At 34.3% G+C, this 25,337-nt stretch overlaps 1 protein-coding gene across 1 annotated transcript in view; it reads left to right on the top strand.

Annotated features, from left to right (window-relative positions):
• Glut1 (Glucose transporter 1) overlaps nt 1–22,971 on the top strand; it is a 235,356-nt gene extending 212,385 nt beyond the window's left edge. The window contains exons 16-19 of the mRNA XM_075306958.1: nt 4,062–4,165; nt 14,859–15,095; nt 19,250–19,331; nt 19,398–22,971. Of these exons, the coding sequence (XP_075163073.1) occupies nt 4,062–4,165; nt 14,859–15,095; nt 19,250–19,331; nt 19,398–22,362 (3,388 nt within the window). The 3' untranslated portion in view covers nt 22,363–22,971. The remainder of the gene's footprint in view (nt 1–4,061; nt 4,166–14,858; nt 15,096–19,249; nt 19,332–19,397) is intronic.
• The last annotated feature ends 2,366 nt before the right edge of the window (nt 22,972–25,337 follow it).

Consider the following 25,337-nt stretch of genomic DNA (forward strand, 5'->3'; position numbering starts at 1 on the left):
GCCATTGAATTTGTTGCGCAAAAGAGCCATTGTTTCGTTAGCTGTGTGGCAAATGGCACCGTCCTGCTGAAACCACATATCGTCCACATCCATATCATCCAATTCGGGCCATAAAAAGTTCGTTATCATCTCACGATAGCGAACACCATTCACAGTAACTGCCTGACCTGACCTCATTTTGGAAAAAATACGATGCCGTCAGCCCATAAACCGCACCAAACAGTCACTCTTTGTGGGTGCATTGGTTTTTCGACAATCACTCTTGACATCTCATTCGCCCAAATGCGGCAATTCTGTTTTTTGACGAATCCACTGAGGTGAAAATGTGTCTCATCACTGAAGATGATTTTCTTCGAAAATTTATCATCCAATGTTGCCATTTCTTGGAACCATTTAACACGTTGTTGGATTGTGTATCTCTCCATGGTTCAAATTGAGTAAGTCTGAAATAGAGAAATGTCAAATAAAATTCAGAAAAAAACTTGGCGTTTAGGTGTGGTTCACATTCAACATCGGCCCTAACAATTTAACCATCCTTTATTAAGATCTAAGATATTCCAGGGGAACTAAAATCATCTGCAAGTTCATACTGCTTGAGAAGGCTGTTATGATGGCGAATATCCGACGACAGCGACACCAAACAAATATGGAGGTATCTAAACTTAAACCAACCACTAAATAGGCTAGTGGTGCTACCGTGGTGCAATGGTTAGCATGCCCGCCTTGCATACACAAGGTCGTGGGTTCGATTCCTGCTATGACCGAACACCAAAAAGTTTTTCAGCGGGGCATTATCCCACCTCAGTAATGCTGGTGACATTTCTGAGGGTTTCAAAGCTTCTCTAAGTGGTTTCACTGGAATGTGGAACGCCGTTCGGACCAGGAGGTCCCTTGTCATTGAGCTTAACATAGAATCGGGCAGCACTCAGTGATAAGAAAGAAATTCACTACTGTGGTATCACAATGGACTGAATAGTCTAAGTGAGCCTGATACATCGTGCTGCCACATAACCTAACATAACCTAAATAGGCTAAAGGGTGATACGGTCAAAATTTGGTCAAGGGAAAACGCGTGTAAATCGGTGAAATCGTTTATTTAAAAAATCAAATTAAATTTCTTTTTCAAGTTCAATTAGTATAAAATTCAGGAAAAATATTCAGTTAGGCTTTCGCTTTTCCAAATCCGAATTTTTCGCCGCAGAAAGCCAGTTTGCCTTGAACTGCTGCTCGTCCTTAGCAGTTTTTTTTGGTCTTCTTTAGGTTCCGCTTGACAATAGCCCAGTATTTCTCAATTGGGCGGAGCTCTGGCGTGTTGGGAGGGTTCTTGTCCTTGGGAACCACCAGCACGTTGTTGGCGGCGTGTTGGGAGGGTTCTTGTCCTTGGGAACCACCTGCACGTTGTTGGCGGCGTATCACTCCATGGCCTTTTTACCGTAATGGCAAGATGCCAAATCCGGCCAAAACAGTACGGAACAACCGTGTTTCTTCAGGAAAGGCAGCAGACGTTTATTCAAACACTCTTTCACGTAAATTTCTTGGTTGACAGTCCCGGAAGCTATGAAAATGCTGCTTTTCAAGCCACAGGTACAGATGGCTTGCCAAACCAGATATTTCTTTGCGAACTTTGACAGTTTTATGTGCTTGAAAATATCTTCTACCTTTCCCCTTCCTTTTGCCGTATAAAACTCCTGTCCCGGAAGCTGCTTGTAGTCGGCTTTGACGTAGGTTTCGTCGTCCATTACTACGCAGTCAAACTTCGTCAGCATCGTCGTGTACAGCCTCCGGGATCGCGCTTTGGCCGTCGTATTTTGTTTATCATCGCGATTTGGAGTCACTATCTTCTTGTAAGTCGATAGTCCGGCTCGTTTTTTGGCTCGATGCACGGTTGTAGACGATACACCCAGCTTATTTGCGGCATCTCGGAGAGAGAGGATAGGGTTTCGCTTGAAACTACCTGCAACTCTCTTTGTCGTCTCAGCGGCTTCCGGTTTTCGATTTCCCCCCGATCCAGACTTCCTGGCTGTCGACAAACGTTCCCCAAACACTTTAATTACATTTGTAACGGTTGATTTGGCAACTTTTAGCGATTTTGCCAGCTTTGCGTGCGAGTAGCTCGGATTTTCGCTACTCTTCTTGCTTGGACGGCATTTTGACAACTGAAGAGTGAATTCCAAAATCAAAATAGGAGCAATATTCTACACACACACACATCTTCAAAATGAGGGTTGTTCAGGTTTTTTAAATGCAAAATTGAAAGAAATACGTCAAGTTTATATTGCTTGGACGGCATTTTGACAACTGAAGAGTGAATTCCAAAATCAAAATAGGAACAATATTCTACACACACATCTTCAAAATGAGGGGTGTTCAGGGTTTTTAAATGCAAAATTGAAACAAATACGTCAAGTTTATATTGACCAAATTTTGACCTTATCACCCTTTAGTATATTAAAATATCACTCCTGGTCTTATATGCGAGTTTATATAATATCTTGGAGTGAAACAGAGCCCCACTCACCTGGCATATAAAGGGTCGCAGGTTCAATCCCAGTTCCGACCGGATACCAAAAAATTTTTCAGTGATGGATTATTCTCTCTCAGTAATACTGGTGACATTTCCGAATTCGGTTCGAAGTATCTCTAAGTGGTTTTGGACTTGGTTGTAAAGCAAAGCTCCCTCTTCGTTCAGCGGGCAGCACTCACACAACAGAGAAGTTCACAACTGTGGTAACACAAATAATTGAAATGCTTCTTCTTATTGAATTAAGCAGCTGTGGTAAAGAAATTGAAAAGCAATAACAATACATGCGTCATTCACATTCTTTTGTATTTTCATCCACGCTTTTATTTAGGCCGAAGAATGAGAGCGTCTTCTGTTTAAAAGTGCAACTATCTGCACCCAGAGAGAGAAAATAACATTTTAGTGACAAACATGTTACATGGTCACCATACAAAAATAACATTTTGCTCTTGAAACATGTTTGAGGTGATCATATTCCTTCTCTGTGTGTATGGGTCACACTTTTGGTCTAGCGATGGGTTACACCCCACCAAGCGAACGTATAGATTTTGGGTAGATTTTTCAATCGAACAAAAAATTTCGATTTATAGCGGAAAGGTGTAAGATATGCAACACAGTTTTGCCAATCGAAATTACCACGTAATAGAGGCCGGCTACTGTGCCCAACTGATGCCATTGGAGTGAAGTGTAATTACTACAGCATGACTTGTCATGATGCAGAGAAAAAGGAATCAATACCTCGGGTGCAAGTGTCCTTCATTTTATGTGAGGTGAAGTAAATTTTATATAGCTTTAGATTACTGACCGACCTGTATCTGGCGTTTTCTTTTCAATGGTTCTATTAACCATGTTCCTTAATCTATATCTGTCCATAAAGTTCGAAAAATAATTGTATAATTAGACCTGGAAAATGTTTACTTAAGCAGTCTTCTAATATTTGGAAAAATCAGATTAGTTCTACAGATTAATCAGGTGTGTTTAGCGGTAAAAACCGAAAATACCTATATGTAATAGATATTTTAAGTTAATGTCTTAGACCTAACCAAACCTAACCATATCCATTCATTATTTTGATTTTAAATACCCTTAGATTATCTATAAAATCATGTAAATTTTCATCAAATTGAAAAAGAACAATAGTTTTCTCCGAAACATAAAATGCCTTTCCAATTTTGTGTTAAAATATTTCCTTCAAATCAAACAAAAATTCGAATGTTTGGCAGATCATAAAGAAAATAAGGACTTGCTATAAAACTTTCATATTTCCCTTTAAATAATGTAATATTTTTGTTGGCATCTACCAATGTGACCCAGTATAAAATGTTTATTCTTAACCTTAGGTCCTGGTATTTTCAATTTACAACAATTTAACAAAACGCAAAAAAAAAAAAAAAACAAAACAATAATTACACAATTATTTGTTTGTTTGTCATTTATTTAAAGCAAACAAAATCAAAAAACAAAAAAAATTTAATAACATATATAAATATATAAATACCCATACAATTTAAAACATAATCGTAGAGTGTGCGAATTTCAGGAGTATGCAAAACTGCACAAATAATTCGGAGCCACAAAGTATGAATTCGGGCATCGAACATGCCGCCCTCATGGTGTCTGAGGAGAAAACCCAACATGATTCACGTAAGAGATTTGTATTATATTCATTCTTGTAATACAACCACAATGATAACCATCACCACCACTACTACCACTACTACTAATCGTATCACACATATTTGTATGTTGTCCTTAGTTTTGTTTCAAATTGGAATTTTTATATTTTTACATTTTTTATTTAACATTTAAGGTTACTTCAAAATAAAAAACCTTAAAACCCTTGTAGTTATTATTAATAACAAATTTTTACTTATTAAAAAATATTGTGCTAACCTCTAAATTAATAACCTTATTATAATTTAAACGTAATTTTCCGTAATTTTGTATACCCTACCACACCATAAGGATTCTAAAACGGGAAAAAATTATACACAAATGAAGCATAAAGATTTACTAAATTCGTATTTCTCACAAAATAGTTCATTATTTCTTTAAATTTGTAAATTTTACTACAAATGCGTCCATCATGAATTTCGAATGTCACTAAAGACATTCTTGCAATTTTGAACTCCAAGTTTTTCCTTCCAACTACAAAAGTTTCTTTGACAAGTGAAAACAAGTATATACGGCCGTAAGTTCGGTCAAGCCGAATCTTATGAACCCTCTACCATGGATTGCATAGAAACTTCTACTAAAGGGTGATACGGTCAAAATTTGGTCAAGGGAAAACGCGTGTAAATCGGTGAAATCGTTTATTTAAAAAATCAAATTAAATTTCTTTTTATACCCTCCACCATAGGATGGGGGTATATTAACTTTGTCATTCCGTTTGTAACACATCGAAATATTGCTCTAAGACCCCATAAAGTATATATATTCTGGGTCGTGGTGAAATTCTGAGTCGATCTAAGCATGTCCGTCCGTCCGTCCGTCTGTCCGTCTGTCCGTCCGTCTGTGGAAATCACGCTAACTTCCGAACGAAACTAGCTATCGACTTGAAACTTGGCACAAGTAGTTGTTATTGATGTAGGTCGGATGGTATTGAAAATGGGCCATATCGGCCCACGTTTACGTATAGCCCCCATATAAACCGATCCCCAAATTTGGCTTGCGGAGCCTTCCGGAGCAGCAAAATTCATCCGATCCGGTTGAAATTTGGTACGTGGTCTAAGTATACGGTCTCTAACAACCATGCAAAAATTGGTCCATATCGGTCCATAATTATATATAGCCCCCATATAAACCGATCCCCAGATTTGACCTCCGGAGCCCCTTGGAGGGGCAAAATTCATCCGATCCGGTTGAAATTTGGTACCTGATGTTAGTGTACGGTCTCTAATAACCATGCAAAAATTGGTCCATATTGGTCCATAATTATATATAGCTCCCATATAAACCGATCCCCAGATTTGACCTCCGGAGCCTCTTGGAGGGGCAAAATTCATCCGATCCGTTTGAAATTGGGTACCTGATGTTAGTATACGGTCTCTAACAAGCATGCAAAAATTGGTCCACATCGGTCCATAATTATATATAGCTCCCATATAAACCGATCCCCAGATTTGAACTCTGGAGCCTCTTGGATGAGCAAAATTCATCCGATCCAATTGAAATTTAGTACGTGGTGTTAGTATATGGTCTCTAACAACCATGCAAAAATTGGTCCATATCGGTCCATAATTATATATAGCTCCCATATAAACCGATCCCCAGATTTGACCTCCGGAGCCTCTTGGAGGAGCAAAAGTCATCCGATGCGGTTGAAATTTGGTACATTTCGTTAGTATATGGCCTCTAACAGCCATGTAAAAATTGTCAAATTTTATTACTATAGAAAGTTTTGTCAAAATTTCATTTCTATAGAAAGTTTTGTAAAAAGTTTATTTCTATAGCAATGTTTGTCAACATTTTATTCCCATAGAAAAATTTGTCAAAATTTTATTTCTATAGAAAATTTTGTAAAAAAATTATTTCTGTAGAAAATGTTGTCAACATTTTATTTCTATAGACAATTTTGTCAACATTTTATTTCTATAGAACATTTTGTCAACATTTTATTTCTATAGAAAATTTTGTCAACATTTTATTTCTATAGAAAATTTTGTCAAAATTTTATTGCTATAGAAAATTTTGTCATCATTTTTCTTCCATAGAAAATTTTGTCAACATTTTATTTCTATAGAAAATTTTGTCAAGTTTTTATTTCTATAGAAAATTTTGTCAAAATTTTATTTCTATAGAAAATTTTGTCAAACTGAATTATATACGTATTTAATCGGCCTTTTTTTTTTTGTTTAATATATACCCCTTATGGACTAACTTACAATTTAGAAGACAGTGTTAAAAAGTTTTACGATACCTTGCCATCGGCAAGTGTTATCGCAACCCAAGTAATTCGATTGTGGATGACAGCCTTTAGTAGAAGTTCCTACGCAATCCATGGTGGAGGGTACATAAGATTCGGCCTGGCCGAACTTACGGCCGTATATACTTGTTCAAGTTCAATTAGTATAAAATTCAGGAAAAATATTCAGTTAGGCTTTCGCTTTTCCAAATCCGAATTGCCGGGCCTCACGCTTGACACCTGCCATCAGATTTTGTACAGCCACCTTGTCCACCTTCTTCGCCGCAGAAAGCCAGTTTGCCTTGAACTGCTGCTCGTCCTTAGCAGTTTTTTTGGTCTTCTTTAGGTTCCGCTTGACAATAGCCCAGTATTTCTCAATTGGGCGGAGCTCTGGCATGTTCTTCTTCTTGTCCTTGGGAACCACCTGCACGTTGTTGGAGGCGTACCACTCCATTGCCTTTTTACCGTAATGGCAAAATGCTAAATCCAGCCAAAACAGTACGGAACAACCGTGTGTCTTCAGGAAAGGCAGCAGACGTTTATTCAAACACTCTTTCACGTAAATTTCTTGGTTGACAGTCCCGGAAGCTATGAAAATGCTGCTTTTCAAGCCACAGGTACAGATGGCTTGCCAAACCAGATATTTCTTTGCGAACTTTGACAGTTTTATGTGCTTGAAAATATCTGCTACCTTTCCCCTTCTTTTTGCCGTATAAAACTCCTGTCCCGGAAGCTGCTTGTAGTCGGCTTTGACGTAGGTTTCGTCGTCCATTACCACGCAGTCAAACTTCGTCAGCATCGTCGTGTACAGCCTCCGGGATCGCGCTTTGGCCGTCGTATTTTGTTTATCATCGCGATTTGGAGTCACTACCTTCTTGTAAGTCGATAGTCCGGCTCGTTTTTTGGCTCGATGCACGGTTGTAGACGATACACCCAGCTTATTTGCGGCATCTCGGAGAGAGAGGTTAGGGTTTCGCTTGAAACTACCGGCGACTCTCTTTGTCGTCTCAGCGGCTTCCGGTTTCCGATTTCCCCCCGATCCAGACTTCCTGGCTGTCGACAAACGTTCCCCAAACACTTTAATTACATTTGTAACGTTTGATTTGGCAAATTTTAGCGATTTTGCCAGCTTTGCGTGCGAGTAGCTCGGATTTTCGCGATGCGCGAGCAAAATTTTGATATGCTGCTCTTGTTGCTTGGACGGCATTTTGACAACTGAAGAGTGAATTCCAAAATCAAAATAGGAGCAACATTCTACACACACACCTTCAAAATGAGGGACGTTCAGGTTTTTTAAATGCAAAATTGAAAGAAATACGTCAAGTTTATATTGACCAAATTTTGACCGTATCACCCTTTAAAGACTGCCATCCATAGTCGAATTACTTGGGTTGAGGTACCATTTGCCGATGGCAAGGTATCTTAAAACTTCTTAACACCGTCTTCTCAATTGTAAGTTAATCCATACGGGGTATATATTAATCAAACAAAGCCGATTAAATACGTATATAATTCAGCTTGACAAAATTTTCTATAGAAATAAAATGTTGACAAAATTTTCTATAGCAATAAAATTTTGACAAAATTTTCTATAGAAATAACATTTTGACAAAATTTTCTATAGAAATAAAATCTTGGAACAACACTTTTTTTCTTCTTCACATGGGGCCGTTTTGCCGCGATTTCGACCTTCAAACGCTCCAATAACGCCATATAATAGTCACTGTTGATTGTTTTTCCCTTCTCAAGATAATCGATAAAACTTATTCCATGCGCATCCCAAAAAAAAGAGGCCATTACTTTGCCAGCGGACTTTTGAGTCTTTCCACGCTTCGGAGACGGTTCACCGGTCGCTGTCCATTCAGCCGACTGTCGATTGGACTCAGGAGTGTAGTGATGGAGCCATGTTTCATCCATTGTCACATATCGACGGAAAAACTCGGGTGTATTACACGAGTTAACAGCTGCAAACACCGCTCAGAATCATCAACACGTTGTTGTTTTTGGTCAAATGTGAGCTCGCGCGGCACCCATTTTGCACAGAGCTTCCGCATATCCAAATATTGATGAATGATATGACCAACACGTTCCTTTGATATCTTTAAGGCCTCTGCTATCTCGATCAACTTCATTTTACGGTCATTCAAAATCATTTTGTGGATTTTTTGATGTTTTCGTCGGTAACCACCTCTTTCGGGCGTCCACTGCGTTTACCGTGCTCATTTCACCACGTTTGAATTTTGCATACCAATCAATTATTGTTGATTTCCCTAGGGCAGAGTCCGGAAACTCATTATCAAGCCAAAGTTTTTGCTTCCACCGTATTTTTCCCGGGGACCGGGGACTTATCAGCCAACCTGTTACGTAAAAGTTTTCCAATATGGCCCATTTGCAATACCTACATCAATAACAACTACTTGTGCCAAGTTTCAAGACGATAGCTTGCTTCGTTCGGAAGTTAGCGTGATTTAAACAGACGGACGGACGGACATACTTAGATCGATTCAGAATTTCACCACGACCCAGAATATATATACTTTATGGGGTCTTAGAGCAATATTTCGATGTGTTACAAAACGGAATGACAAAGTTAATATACCCCCCATCCTATGGTGTGGGGTATAAAAATAGTTATGTCTAATAAATTTTCTTGAATTTTTCGAAAAATATTTATTTATTTTTGTGATGTCGCCGTGAAGTTTGTAACATTGTTTAGTTAAAATTCTCTACAAATTGTCAATATTTTCTAAAATTAACCACAATTGTTCTTGCTGGTGGGTTCACTGTTTTTTCAGTGTACGAATAAAAAAATACTATTTTTTGATTTAATGAACAAAATTCATGCACACCTACAGCCCTCAACGCGGACAATTCGATAATTCCCTCGGAATTGTAGATGCCTGCTCGGCGCGGTCCACCTGTTTCTGTGTCGGATTCTCCGTGTCGAGATATTTATTACCCGTAAAAATCCCCCCAATTAAAGGACCTCAAAAACACTCCTACATTTGTTTAAAAAAAAAACCAACTTGACAACACTGTTTATGGTATTGCTTAGTGAGAGAACGTTTTGGAGAGTGAGAACGAAATGCTGCGTAGTCTTTTTGCCTATCTCTGTTTTAAACGTATATTTTGGTGGCATATAAAGAATATAATCAATTTTCAAATTTTCAATAAAACAATTAAATTATTAATTTATTTTTATATGTGTAGGTGTCGCGTAGGGTATAAAATAAACGGTTCCACTCAACATCAACCCTTCAGTTTAACTTTTATAAGAGTGTCCCTTAATTGATATGTGTTTTATGAGTTTTTTCTTTTTTTAAATTTTGATGTTTTCATACATTTGTCTATGTTTTATACAACTAACGTCGACTCTAGATAAAAACATATATTTATTACATATAAACTCTATCCAAAACAGTCATGACATTAATAGTACACTTTCATCTCATTTAATCATTCCTATGGTCGTATTACAAAAATAGAATCATTATATATGTTTTATTTAAAGTCTAATCCATTTTTCATCTTAGTTACATTTATAAATGATTTATTATAATTTAGATTCAAAAAGAGCCTCAATAATTTTAAAAACATTTAGCGTATGCTTACCAGAGAACGAAGAAGAGTTCTTAATTAAATTACGTAGATGGTTAAAAAATGCCGGCCAAAATCGTGAAAATACGCAATTCAATTTTGAGCGGATTGGTTCTTTACGAACGACACAAAAGAAAAAACCGGAAAATTAATTTATAGAACTGTTTCTTTACGAAAAACAAAACCAAAAACGAAATGTCAGAAAATCAATCTTTGACAAGCTCATATACGAGTATAGCTCTTTAATTATTTCAAAATTGGTAAAAAATGTTATTCTTTGTCACGCCAATTTTCGACATCCAATCACTGTTGCCACTCGAACCAAAAATAAACTACCAACATTTTTAGAAAATTTTACCTAAAAAGTACCAAACAAAAAAATTATTTTGTCCAAAATTTTTTTCTATATATAATTTATTTCAATATAAAACTTTGTCAAAATTTTATTTCAATAGAAAATTTTCTCAAAATTTTATATCTATAAAATATTTTCTCAAAATTTTATTTCTATAGAAAATTTTGTCAAAATTTTATTTCTATAGAAAATTTTGTCAAAATTTTATTTATATAGAAAATTTTCTCAAATTTATGTATAGAAAATTTTCTCAAAATTTTATGTCTATAGAAAATTTTCTGAAAATTTTATATCTATAGAATCTTATTTCTATAGAAAATTTTGTCAAAATTTTATTTCTATAGACATTTTTATCAAAATTTTATTTTTATAGAAAATTTTCTCAAAATTTTATATCTATAGAAAATTTTCTCAAAATTTTATATTTATAGAAAATTTTCTCAAAATTCTATTCCTATAGAAAATTTTATCACAATTTTATTTCTATACAAACTTTTGTAAAAATTTTTTATTTATAGAAAATGTTGTCAAAATTTTATTTCTATAGAAAATATTCTCAAAATTATGTATCTATAGACAATTTTCTCTAACTTTTATATCTATAGACAATTTTCTCAAACTTTTATATCTATAGAAAATTTTCTCAAAATTTTATATCTATAGAAAATTTTCTCAAAATTTTATTTCTATAAAAAATTTTCTCAAAATTTTATTTCTATAAAAAATTTTCTCAAAATTTTCTTTCTATAGAAAATTTTATCATAATTTTCTTTCTATAGAAAATTTTATCACAATTTTATTTCTATAAAAAATTTTGTAAAAATTTTATATTTATAGAAAATTTTGTCAAAATTTTATTTCTATAGAAAATTTTCTCAAAATTTTATATCTTTAGAAAATTTATCAAAATTTTATTTCTATAGAAAATTTTGTCAAAATTTTATTTCTATAGAAAATTTCCTCAAAATTTTATTTCTATAGAAAATTTTCTCAAAATGTTATATCTATAGAAAATTTTATTTCTGTAGAAAATTTTCTCAAAATTTTATATCTATAGAATTTAATTTCTATAGAAAAATTTATCACAATTTTATTTCTATAAAAAATTTTGTAAAAATGTTACATTTATAGAAAATTTTGTCAAAATTTTATTTCTATAGAAAATTTTGTCAAAATTTTATATCTTTAGGAAATTTTCTCAAAATTTTATTTCTATAGAAAATTTTGTCAAAATTTTATTTCTATAGAAAATTTTGTCAAAATTTTATTTCTATAGAAAATTTTGTCAAAATTTCATTTCTATAAAAAATTTTGTCAAAATTTTATTTCTATAGAAATAATTCTCAAAATTTTATATTTGTAGAAAATTTACTCAAAATTTTATTTCTGTAGAAAATTTTATCACAATTTTATTTCTATAAAAAATTTTCTCAAAATTTTTTTTCTATAGAAAATTTTATCACAATTTTATATCTATAGAAAATTTTGTAAAAATTTTATATGTATAGAAAATTTTGTCAAAATTTTATTTTTTAGAAAATTTTATCAAAACTTTATTTCTATAGAAAATTTTCTCAAAATGTTATATCTATAGAAAATTTTCTCAAAATTTTATTTCTATAGAAAATTTTGTCCAAATTTTATTTCTATTGAAAATATTCTCAAAATTTTATATCTGTAGAAAATTTTCTCAAAATTTTATTTCTGTAGAAAATTTTCTCAAAATTTTATAACCATAGACAATTTTCTCAAAATTTTATATCTATAGAAAATTTTCTCAAAATGTTATATCTATAGAAAATTTTCTCAAAATTTTATTTCTATAGAAAATTTTATCACAATTTTATTTCTATAAAAAATTTGGCAAAATTTTATTTCTATAGAAAATTTTGTCCAAATTTTATTTCTATAGAAAATATTCTCAAAATTTTATATCTGTAGAAAATTTTCTCAAAATTTTATTTCTGTAGAAAATTTTCTCAAAATTTTATAACTATAGACAATTTTCTCAAAATTTTATATCTATAGAATTTTATTTCTATAGAAAATTTTTTCAAAATGTTATATCTATAGAAAATTTTCTCAAAATTTTATTTCTATAGAAAATTTTATCACAATTTTATTTCTATAAAAAATTTGGCAAAATTTTATTTCTATAGAAAATTGTGTCCAAATTTTATTTCTATAGAAAATATTCTCAAAATTTTATATCTGTAGAAAATTTTCTCAAAATTTTATTTCTGTAGAAAATTTTCTCAAAATTTTATAACTATAGACAATTTTCTCAAAATTTTATATCTATAGAATTTTATTTCTATAGAAAATTTTGTCAAAATTTTATTTCTATAGAAAATTTTGTCAAAATTTTTTTCTATAGAAAATTTTGTCAAAATTTTTTTCTATAGAACATTTGGTCAAAATTTTATATTTATAGAAAATTTTCTGAAAATTTTATTTTTATAGAAAATTTTTTCAAAAAAAAATTTTTATAGAAAATTTTCTCAAAATTTTTTATATCTATGTTATAGACAATTTTCTCAAAATTTTATATCTATGTTATAGACAATTTTCTCAAAATTTTATATCTATAGAAAATTTTGTCAATTTTTTTTTCTATAGAAAATTTGGTCAAAATTTTATATTTATAGAATATTTTCTCAAAATTTTATTTCTATAGAAAATTTTGTAAAAATAGAAAATTTGTGAAGTACCTCTTAGATGTTCTACCTATCTACCAAACAGTAACAAATCTACCATTTTTGGTAGAATTCTACCAACTGTGGCAATCGTGCTTCCAATATGAAATTTCAGAGCAGAAAACAAGGATAACGAACTGCCTGAAAAGACCAATATTTCAATGCGTTACAAACAGATTGCCAAATTTTGTATACCTCCATACCATAAGAAATATTTCACCATATCTATGTAGTGACATGAAGAAGAGCAACATTTTTGTGAGGAATTCGAAAAATTCCCAAATTATTTTCAAATCCCCAAACATTTAGTCCCCATTCCTAAAGAAAAATCTCCAATATGGAGAAAAATGCTTGAAACACAAGTACAAGTAGTAGTTATTAATGAAGGTCGAATTGTGTTACAAATGGGTCATTTTACGATATAGCCCCAATATAAACCGATCACCACATTTGACTTCTTCGGCCTACTGAGGGCACAATTTTCACAGAAAAAAATATCACCAAAATATTGCCAATTAAAAATTTGATTGAAGTTAAAAATGTAATCAATTAAAAAGTTAACTGATACAGTTAACCATTTAATCAACTTAAAAAAATAGTGTTAATTAAGGAAATAATTGAAAATTTTAAAGGTTTTAACTAAAATATTAATTATTTCAATTAAAATTGTAACATTTACAAGTAAAAACATTTGTATTCGAAAATTCTGTTCGGAAATTAGTTCCAATCCAAAGAAAAACACACTAAATCGTATGAAATTTATCTCAATTAAAATTGTAACATTTACAAGTAAAAACATTTGTATTCGAAAATTCTCTTCGGAAATTAGTTCCAATCCAAAGAAAAACACACTAAATCGTATGAAAATTACAAGAAATTTGGTTTATCGAAAGGTAAAATAAACAAATAATTGATTACCCAATTTAAACAAATACTTCAAAATATCGAAAAACAGTTAATTTTTTAATCAAAAATGCTTTCAATTTTCAATTAATTCTGTGTTTGATAGTATCATTTTCGTAATTGAAGCCATTTCAATCAAAAAATTAATTGGGTAATTTAATTTCGTGATTGAATCAGTATATCAAATGGTGTTGGAAAAGAAAAAGGATTTCCTTTAATTAAATATCATCAGATGGAGTTATTGTAATAAACACTATACTATATGCTAAATGTTTGAATAGAAATTGAAGCTCTTTATTTGAAGTTTTAACTAATAACATTTAATTTAAATGTGTTTTTCTTTTTATAAATACAGTCTCCTAGAGAATATATAGTTTTGAATGTATTATGCTCGTTATGTGTTCGATGTTTATTGATCGTCCTAGCAGCAACTAATATTTTTGTGTTTTGTCAAAAAATAAACCAAAATACCTAAATACCTAAATAATTGACAAAATAAAATGTAGCTTTATTATATATGGAAATATTATTTTTAAATATTATGGAATTTCTTATAAATTTTAATATAATTTAATAATGTTTTTTTATTCCTTTAATTTTTTTTAATATTAAAAAAATAATAATGTTTTTTGACATTTATCATTATGCGGTAACATAAAAAAAAAACAATATTTCAAACCCAACATATGACTCTATCAACCTTCTTGAAAACATGCAAACAATTTGGATTTTTATTTCAATCTTAAACAAATACAAATACTCGAATTGGCCAAAAATAAATAAAACACTTTTCCAAAAACAAAACAACAAAAAATTCATCATATAACCCATAAACTCGAACAACACCACCATCCTACTGCATGAACCATTTGTTAACTAAAGTCTTTGGTACAACTTCATTTTCATTGACGGTTGAAGGCATGGGCCCATATCCGTTAAGCGATAGCACCAATCTCTTGGGGCCCACCACAAGCTTGGCCCCCAATGCTGCGTGCTACACGAACTATGGTACAAATATACATACGCCAGTTCCTATACGAAAGTGTTACTATGATTATAATTACGATCGTGATAATTTCCGTCGTCATTCGGCTCATGGAAGAATGTGTACGTCATCAGGTAGACTTTTAATAACTCTATGTACTAACTCTCACTCTCACTCTCTCTCTCTCTCTATCTATTTCTCTATCGTTCACATATCACAAATATCCACATATGATCACCAACGACCACTTGTTATAAATGTACACACATAACATAAGTTTAAATGTATATATGTATATTGAAGTTAACGAATTGTATTCTCAAATGATTTTGGGATAAACAAAGTCCATTTTGTCGGAAACATAATCACAAAAAATAACTATTATTTATGTATGTCTGATAACACCAATCAACTGATACAAAAAACAAGTATATAAGGCCGTAATTCGGTCGGGCCGAAGCTTATGTACCCTCCACCATGGATTGCGTAGAAACTTCTTCTAAACACTGCCATCCACAATCGAATTACTTAAGTTGCGGTAACGCTTGCCGATGGCAAGGCATCTTAAAACCTCCTAACACCGTCTTCTAAATTGTATGTAAGTCCTTACGTGGTATATATTAAATCAAAAAAGATCGATCAAATATAAAATTCAGTTTGACAAAATTTTCTATAGACATAAAATTTTGACAAAAATTTTCTATAGACATAAAATTTTGACAAAATTTTCTATAGAAATAAAATATTAACAAAATTTTCTATAGAAATAAAATTTTGACAAAAATTTCTATAGAAATAAAATTTTGGTAGATTATTTTTGGTGATTGGAGATCGGCTATATATAGCTATAGACCGATATGGACCAATTTTGGTATGGTTGTTAGCGGCCATATACTAACACCACGTTCCAAATTCGAACCGGATCGGATGAAACGGTTTATAATGGGGGCTATATATAATTATGGACCAATCCTGGCACGGTTGTTAAAGATCATATACTAACACCATGTTCCAAATTACAACCGGATTGGATGAAATTTGCTTCTCTAAGAGGCTCCGCAAGCCAAATCTGGGGATCGGTTTATATGGGGGCTATATATAATTGTGAAACGATGTGGACCAATTTTTGCATGGATGTTAGAGACCATATACTAACACCACGTTCCACATTTGAACCGGATCGGATGAATTTTGCTCCTCCAAGAAGCTCCGGAGGTCAAATCTGAAAAACGTTTTATATGGGGCTATATATAATTATGGACCGATATGGACAAATTCTGGCACGGTTGTTAAAGATCATATACTAACACCATGTTCCAAATTACAACCGGATTGTATGAAATTTGCTTCTCTTAGAGACTCCGCAAGCCAAATTTGAAAAACGTTTTATATGGGGGCTATATATAATTATGAACTGATGTGGACCAATTTTTGCATGATTGTTAGAGACCATATACCAATATCATGTACCAAATTTCAGCCGGATCGGATGAAATTTGCTTCTCTTTGAGGCTCCGCAAGCCAAATCTGGGGATCGGTTTATATGGGGGCTATATATAATTATGGACCGATGTGGACCAATTTTTACATGGTTGATAGAGACCATATACCAACACCATATACCAAATTTCAGCAAGATCGGATGAAATTTGCTTCTCATTGAGGCTCCGCAAGCCAAATCTGGGGATCGGTTTATATGGGGGCTATATATAATTATGGACCGATGTGGACCAATTTCTGCATGGTTGTTAGAGACTATATGCCAACACCATGTACCAAATTTCAGCCGGATCGGATGAAATAGGCTTCTGTTAGAGGCTCCACAAACCAAATCTGAGGGTCCCTTTATATGGGGGCTATACGTAAAAGTGGACCGGTATGGTCCATTTGCAAAACCATCCGACCTACATCAATAACAACTACTTGTGCCTAGTTTCAAGTCGATAGCTTGTTTCGTTCGGAAGTTAGCGTGATTTCAACAGACGGACGGACGGACATGCTTAGATCGACTCAGAATTTCACCACGACCCATAATATATATACTTTATGGGGTCTTAGAGCAATATTTCGATGTGTTACAAACGGAATGACAAAGTTAATATATCCCCATCCTATGGTGGAGGGTATAAAAATACACAATTCGTGGGAATCATGAGCAATTAATTAAAACGACTGGGGAGCGGCCATAGGCGGTCACAATTGTCTATACACAGAAAAAAAGTATTTTTTGACTTCAATCGGGAAATAAATTTGTTGGAATTGATCCAATCAAGGAAATGATAAAATCAATCTGCTATACATTTGATCCAAATAAAAAAAATTACTTATTTAAGTGAACAATTAATTCAATATATTTTCCATTTCAATTAATATTTTAAGTTAAAAATATTAGTTGTAATTTTTCTGTGTATCATTACTTGAGTTGGAAAAGTACTTCGGAAAGTGTTACGTGCTTATAATTGTGATCGTGATAAATTCGACTCATGGCAGAATGTGTACGTCATTAGGTAGATTTAACAACTCTATATATTAACTCTCCCTCTCTCACCCTATCTATTTCTCTACCGTTCACATATCACAAATATCCATTATCCACAAGTATTCAGTGTTTTTTTTTTTCGACGGAAATATTACAATCGGAAGAACAAGAGAAAAAAGAGAATGTAGATCAGGGATGCAAAAGTTGGTACAATTGTACTAAATTTGGTACATTGCACAAACATATACAATAACCTATTTGAGGTTAGCGTCAGTGAATGTTAGCTGATAATTGAAGATTCCAAAATGAAGACGAATGGAGGGGTTGTTATTCTGTTGGTGTTGTCTTTCTTTATACACCATCACGAACATTGATAGACTTATTGTTTGTTATTTATATTCAATAATTTTCAAAAAACGAAAAATGTTCTCACTAATTTAAAATAATAAATATTTTATATATTTTATTTGTTATTTATTATTTATTATATTATTTTACTATGTTATTTTTTTATTTTAACAATCTCTCTGTGTACCATAACAACCCACGCGCAAACATATCGATTACAGGTAGATAAAAGAAATATAGGAAAATTTTCTATATTCTAACAAGTGTGTTTCCTTAAGTTTTGAAAGGATTGAAGACTTCTTAGTACGAATGAACTAAAATATGTTTCTATGCCAAGTGTTATTCGTATGTATGATAAGCTTTCTATAATAAAGGAAGTCAGAATTATCATTTTATAAGAAATTTTACTAAATTTGAGGAAACTTGGTTTTAGTTCGGTTTTTGTTTATTTTTACTAATGCTTTGTTATCAGTGAAAAAACGATTCTAGTTCAGTAGTAAATTCTTATACTCCGCGAAGAAAACAGTATTAGTAAAATTCCATGCCTTATTCTAATTAATGAACTATTCCTAACTGCTTTCAGTTTAGGATTTTTGTTATTGAAACAAGTAAATTTTATTATTTCATACAAAAATTTTACCTAATGGAAATTAAATGGCTAAACTAAATTGATGAGCATTTTTTCCTTTAGTTTCTAAGGAAATTTTTTCTGGTTGTAAAAAACTAACTAAGGGCAATTTCGTTTGTCTAAAAATTTGTTCCGGAGAAAAGATTTTTTTGGTGTAGTACCGGCCTTAAGATAAAATATTAATAGTTTTACTCTATGTAATAACATATTATTCATACACAATAATAATCATGTTTTTGGCCACCCCACCCTAATGTAAAATACATTTTCTTTAGCTTTTATTAACCACTCAAGTACACTCTAAAGCACCGCTATCAAAGACAAACATCAACCAAATCACTACAGAAAACATCTCCCTGCTTCCTATTTCCGGATCCATTTAAACATCTCTATGACAGCAGACCGCAAAATATCCACATATGAAACAAAGACACACTGTGACAAAATACCGCTAAATTTAAAATTCATTGTGTGTAAAATTTTGTTTTAATTCATTTAATTAATTCTTCATTTCCATGATATAATGACAGCATGTGGTAGGAAATGCATGTAAAGCTAATAAACAAACAGAAAAGTATGCAAATATCGCTAATGCCACATAAACCAAATGCTTGCGCGATTTCAGTACTTATTCTTTAGATTTCCGATTGACATAAAATTCCAATTCCAATCCATTCCTAATCCCCATAGCACGCTTTACAACACAAAATACGAAATTAATAAAAAAAATATTGAAATACTCTATGATGGCAAAAAAGAATCTCCCAAAAAAAATGTCAACTCTCAAATATTTTAAGACAATCCGTTTAATATGTATTTGATTTACTTTCTAGCTGCATCCGAGCGTTGTTTAGGAGACGGCCGAAATACACACCAGGGCCGGAACGCTGCCTCTGTGCCCCATCACCTTCGTCAGCAAGTACATGCCTACCAGAACAACGGGCCTTGACTGAGGAACGACTCACTTCCTGAAACTGTCAGTGTACATTCAACGAACGCTGAAGCCCCAGTGTCAACAACAGCTCAACAAACCCACAAACTTCAAAAGCAACACTCCAATGAACAGCAATCCGAGCAACATTCACATCATCATCACGTACATTGTAGCTATGAAAAGGATATTGTATGTGATGAGAATCAAATGCACCAGCACCAGCAGACGCAGCAGCCAAAACACAACGAGCACTGGCAACAGAGCAACACTAATACCGCGACCACAGCCACTTGCACAGCCGATTATTCACTGCCCTTTAATCAACAAGATCACCAACCGCAGCAGCAACATCGTCATCAACACATGCCACGCAAGCAATCATCTGCGCACGCTCACAGTCACAGTCGCCATACATCACCGCACAGTCGTCATACATCACCGCACAGCCGTCATACATCACCACATAGTCGTCACACCTCGCCTCATAGTCGTCACACCTCTCCTCATAGCCGTCACACTTCACCCCATAGCCGTCATACTTCACCCCATAGCCGTCATACCTCACCCCACAGTCGTCATACTTCACCCCATAGCCGTCATACATCACCTCACAGCCGTCACACCTCTCCCCATAGCGGTGGTGGTGGCGTCGGCCATGGACATAGCCATGGCCATGGACATTCGCATACTTCACCACACCAGGGTACGGCTCACCACCACATGCATGATCAGCAGCAAACACATCAACAAAATGGTCACGATAACACAGCTCCAGAGCCATTCGTGCGCAACAGTGCTTTGAGGGCTTCAGTTAGAAGTACATCATCACACGTTCATCCACATCATCATTCGCATCATCATCACCGCAGACGTAAACGCCCTAACGGCAACAGTGCCACATCCAATGGATGTTCAGGCGTAGACGCTGAACGTGGACAACATGACGGTGGTGGTAGCGGCCAACCACAACATGAAATTGCCACTCATTCAGCATCACGGCAGGCTCATTCGACCCATACTTGCACTCGTCGCCATAGGTCCGTTACTGATCTTTCGAATACATCGCTCAATACCTGTAACGACCCGACATGTACGGATCGCGAAGTTCAGGAGATCTTTGTGCACAAATCTAACGCAGTGACCTGCTGCTCTGGCTCACGGCCTGAACTTGCTCAATACTTTGCTGAAGATCTGTACGGGTCGTCATCGCGTAGACCTTCGTCCTGCTGCACTTCATCGGATTATTGTTATCAAACTGATTCGACAAGTCTGTATGAATCACGCTCATCCCTCAGCCGCAATAACTCAGTAAAATCGGCCTCTGTAACACTGAGGAAGAAGAAGATAAGCCAGCAACGCCAACCCAGTTATCACTCGATATCCCTGCGGGCTCTCAATGATTCTCGGCCCGGCAGCAACATGGGTTCCCTGGCTTCCATATTCGATCGTGCCAAACATTATGCTGAGAATGGTGAGAAGCTTCACAGCTCGGCGTCCAAGGTAACTATAGAAAGACAAACTTCGAAAGATGCTTTAAGTAATGACCTACCTGAATATGCTTGTTCTCCCTCGCCAATAAGGTGGAGCTTCCTGGCTGATGGTAAAACAGCCAAAGATGCGGTGGCACAATCAACTAACAACAGTGCCAACACCGTTCAACCAACAGCACAAAGAAGTGGTTCCAAGACCAAGGAAAACCCAGAAGAATATTCAGGCAAACACCGTTCATCACGACAACACCATCAATCGTTAACTCAACAGCAGCAACCGCGTAAACCCGAAAGGATCCCTAGAGAATCTAGAGCCACAGACCATCCTCAAAAACCACCAAGATCCCAATCTCAGCATAGAAAGTCCATACCCTCGATGGACGATAGACCTTCAACATCTCACAAATGCTGTGAAAGCCCTTGTAAATATGAAGAATCCACAATGGTCCAATTTCATCAAGATGCGGAAGCCTTCAATAACTGCTGTAGCAATTACATACAGTGCAACACCTATTTGGATCAAGATTTACAGATTACCAGTGAAGACATTCACCATTATCTGGCCAAGGGCCAACAAGATGTGGGCAATATTTTGAACAATACCAAAACCTATCCCTTCCAACCGAGCAATGCTTTAGAGTTTCAGTATAAGAATAATTTTGCCAATAACAACACTGCCACCAATACATTGTCCTCGGTGGAGGGGGCAGAGAGTATGCGCAGCTATGATAGTCGTTTTCGCCGTAACTCCAGCAAGGAGACCAATCTTAATCAAAATTCAGGCAGCGAGACTTGTTCTGGGGCTATAGGTGGGGTTGGAACTTGTCCTGCTTCCACCAATATTAACTTGTCGTCAAGTACAAATAACATAAATATTGTGTTCTCCAGTGCCACTGAGCGAAATGCCAATGAGGTCAAATTTATCAATACTACATCGAGATCTAGTACCGCTGTTGTATCGTCTGAAGCCCACCACAGTTCATATTTGCCATATAGCTACCCATCTTATGACTATACAAATATGTCGACTAACTCAACATTTGATAAAACTCTGGGTATTGATGAAATACCCTCTGGTGGGCAAAGAGGTGATGATGGAACCGGTGGCACTACGTCTTCCTCGCAGCACTCATCGTCACTTCATTCGCCGGAACCCCGAGGGGTTTCTTTTGAATCATTCGATGCGGCATCAGGACATAATTTAATTTCATCACATCGTGGCAGTTGCCAATATTCCCCCACAACACCACGGTCCCCTCTATCGCCAGGTTCCCCGGGAGCCTCTTCAACATATTCGGCTTCGATAAATCCTTCAACTACATCCTACGTACATTTGCAGCAACATCATCCACACTACGATTATCCGCCAGGCATTCAAAGATCACACGTTCATGCTCATACCCATGCGCATTCGCATCATTTACACGATCATCATTTGCGGGAAAGCTTTAAGATCAGCAATGCTTTGAAGAAAGTACGCAAGAGAGCACGCAAATACACAGACTTCTTACGCAAGAAATAGACAAGTGAGACAGAGACTGAGAGAGAGAGGAGAGAGTTTCCAATACGAAGGAGAAGTATAATGAAGTAAGATGAGACCATAGAGAGAGAGAGAGAGAGAGTGAGATAATGAGAGGAATATGAAATATGATGAAGGGGAAGTATGATGAGTAAGATGAGACGATAGAGAAAGAGAGAGTGAGATAATGAGAGGACTATGAAATGTGACGATGTATGATGATTTATATTTAAGCACTATAGCACCCCTGCAAACATTTACGATCGCGAAAGAGTCTTCTTTGAATCATTTTTATGTTCAAACGACTGCGGAAGAGCGAATCTGAGAGTCATTTATGCGTCCCCAGTATAAAGTAGTTGTGTCTCAAAATGAGTCTTTTCAATGAGTTATAAATGAGTCTTTCAGAATAGTAAAAAAATAGTCATTTAAAAGAAGTATTATATGATAAATCCACGTACACAATTATGAACCAATCCTCAACTGATCATATTTTGTTCAAAGCGAACATCAAAAGAATTATAAATGACTCTCCCCACATGCGTCATTTAACAATTACGTAAAAGAGTTTTAAGTTTCCCGTAAAATGTTTCAATATTAAAAATATCAAAATAGAGTAATAAAAGCGTACAAATCTAGTCTTTCTGATTATTTAAATTAAACGGTTAAAAATAATCATTGTTTAGACTAATATATGACTACAATTTTCCCGAGTTTCAATCTAATAGAAAGTCGAAAGTTTGTAGTTGACCATCAAATATGTAAAAGGGTCAAGCATTTTTTAATCTTAAACCAACTTCTAGCAGCCTTACCATTGATAATTTCATAAAAGTGGCACAAAACGTGGCATAAAAAGTGACACAATTGTTTATAACAACACAATATGAATTGATTGAATTTTAGATCACCGATCACATCTGTAATTTTAAACGGATGCGGTATCGAAATTTACGAAAACGATTGCATTAAAAAATCAATTAATAAGGACGTGGCACAACATGATAAAAAAGTGGTCCAAAAATGTAAAATTTATGGCATTTAGTGAGACAACAAAGAAGTGACATGTTAACACCGATGTCTAGTCTGAAAATATATAAACTTTAGATTCTATCAGTCTTTAGCATTTCTTGTTTTTACGCTTCCATAGGTAAAACCCCTAGAGTTTAAATAACTATTAATTTCGGTTTTATTTAATGCAACCATATAAAAATTCAACTTAACTGCAAAATTGCGATTAGCCACAGCTGCGATGGTGATAACTTCATGAGCAATCAGCTGTTGTTTTCTTCTCTGTTGGCTCTTGTCCGTAATGCTTAGTACTAAGTTCGTTTCTGCGAAAAACGAAAATCGGCATACATGACAGTGAATGGGTTCCCAAACACAGGGTTGTTAACTAATTTGTGCGAAATTATATACCTACCGTTCAAAAATGTTAGGGGTGCATCAATATGTGTTTGAAAAAGCTCAACACAAAGATTTCGCAATTAGGTTTAGTACTAAGTTCGTTTCTGCGAACAACGAAGATCGGCATATATGACCGTGAATGGGGTCCCAAACACAGGGGTGTTCATAGTACAAGGCTTTATTCCTAAACGTTGTTTATATGAAATATAACAGTTTATCGTTCGAAAATGTGATCTTAGGTCCAGACATAATGAAAGACATTGCACAATCTGTCATTGTCTTTTACAAATTTCTGAATTAAAACCCACAAAAGCGATACCAAAACGAGCATAGAAAATTATAATAGAATGTATATGTATGTTTAAGTGAATATATATTAGGCTTTTTTTCTTTTAGTACTGGAAACACGGTTGCCACAGTTGGTAGAATTCTACCAAAAATGACAGATTTTCTATAGAAATAAAATATTGACAAAATTTTTCCATAGCAATAAATTTTGACAAAATTTTCTTTAGAAATAAAATTTTTACAAAAATTTCTATAGAAATAAAATTTTGACAAAATTTTCTATAGAAATAAAATTTTGCCAAAAATTTCTAAAGAGTGAAAATTTTCTGTAGAAATAAAAGTTCGACAACTTTTTCTCTCTGTCATTTAAGCTACACGCAAAAAATAATTCTTTCCTCCCAAACGAAATTTTAGACAAACAAAGATCGTTTCTCATTTGCTTTTCTCTGTAAGGAAGTTTATTTAGAAGAAAAGTATATACTTTTTGTGATAAACGTTTATTCTTTTACAGGATGTAAAAACAATTTCATAAAGACTAACTCAAAAAAAAAAACAATCTTTTCTGGCTAATTGTATTTTCCCTCACATCTTTCTCACTTCCACGAGGATTTTATACCCTAAACCACATAGTGGTCAGGGTATAATAAGTTTGATCGGCCAAAAAATGTGCCTACCAGAAATATTGATTTTAGACCCCATAAAATATATACCGATCGACTCAGAATCATCTCCTGAGCAGAGAATGAAGCCGCCGAGTCGCGCCGCCGATTTTAGCCGCCGCCAACCAGTTTCTTCCAGCCGAAGCCGCCGCCGAATATATCGACTCATCTCGACTCATAATTAGCCGCCAAGTAATCAAAAATATTGATTTAAATCAGAAGAATTTATTAATAATTGTTGTATTTTTTGTTAAAATGTTTAACTTTCAACCCAAAATCCATCAGTATCATGTTTCTATAATAGCTTTGCAACCATTTAGCTCAGAAAATGTAAATGAAATGAAAATTTGATTGTAAGTTTGGTTGTACAACTAATCTCATTACTATTCGGATTACTTCAAATCGATTTTATAATGGATAATTGTCCGCCGCCGAATAGACGAATTTATATCGGCTTAGCCATCAAGCCGCCGCCGCCGGAGGCAAAAAATTAGTGTCAGCCGCCGCCGGCAAAAATGGGTCGGCTTCATTCTCTGCTCCTGAGTCGATCTAGCGCTTGGTGTCCGTCCGTCCGTCTGTCCATGTATTTGTTGTTCACAGGATTCCGGTCGCAGTTATTAACCGATTTTG

The sequence above is a fragment of the Haematobia irritans genome, chromosome 4 (genome assembly GCF_050003625.1).
Source record: "Haematobia irritans isolate KBUSLIRL chromosome 4, ASM5000362v1, whole genome shotgun sequence".
NCBI lineage: Eukaryota > Metazoa > Arthropoda > Insecta > Diptera > Muscidae > Haematobia > Haematobia irritans.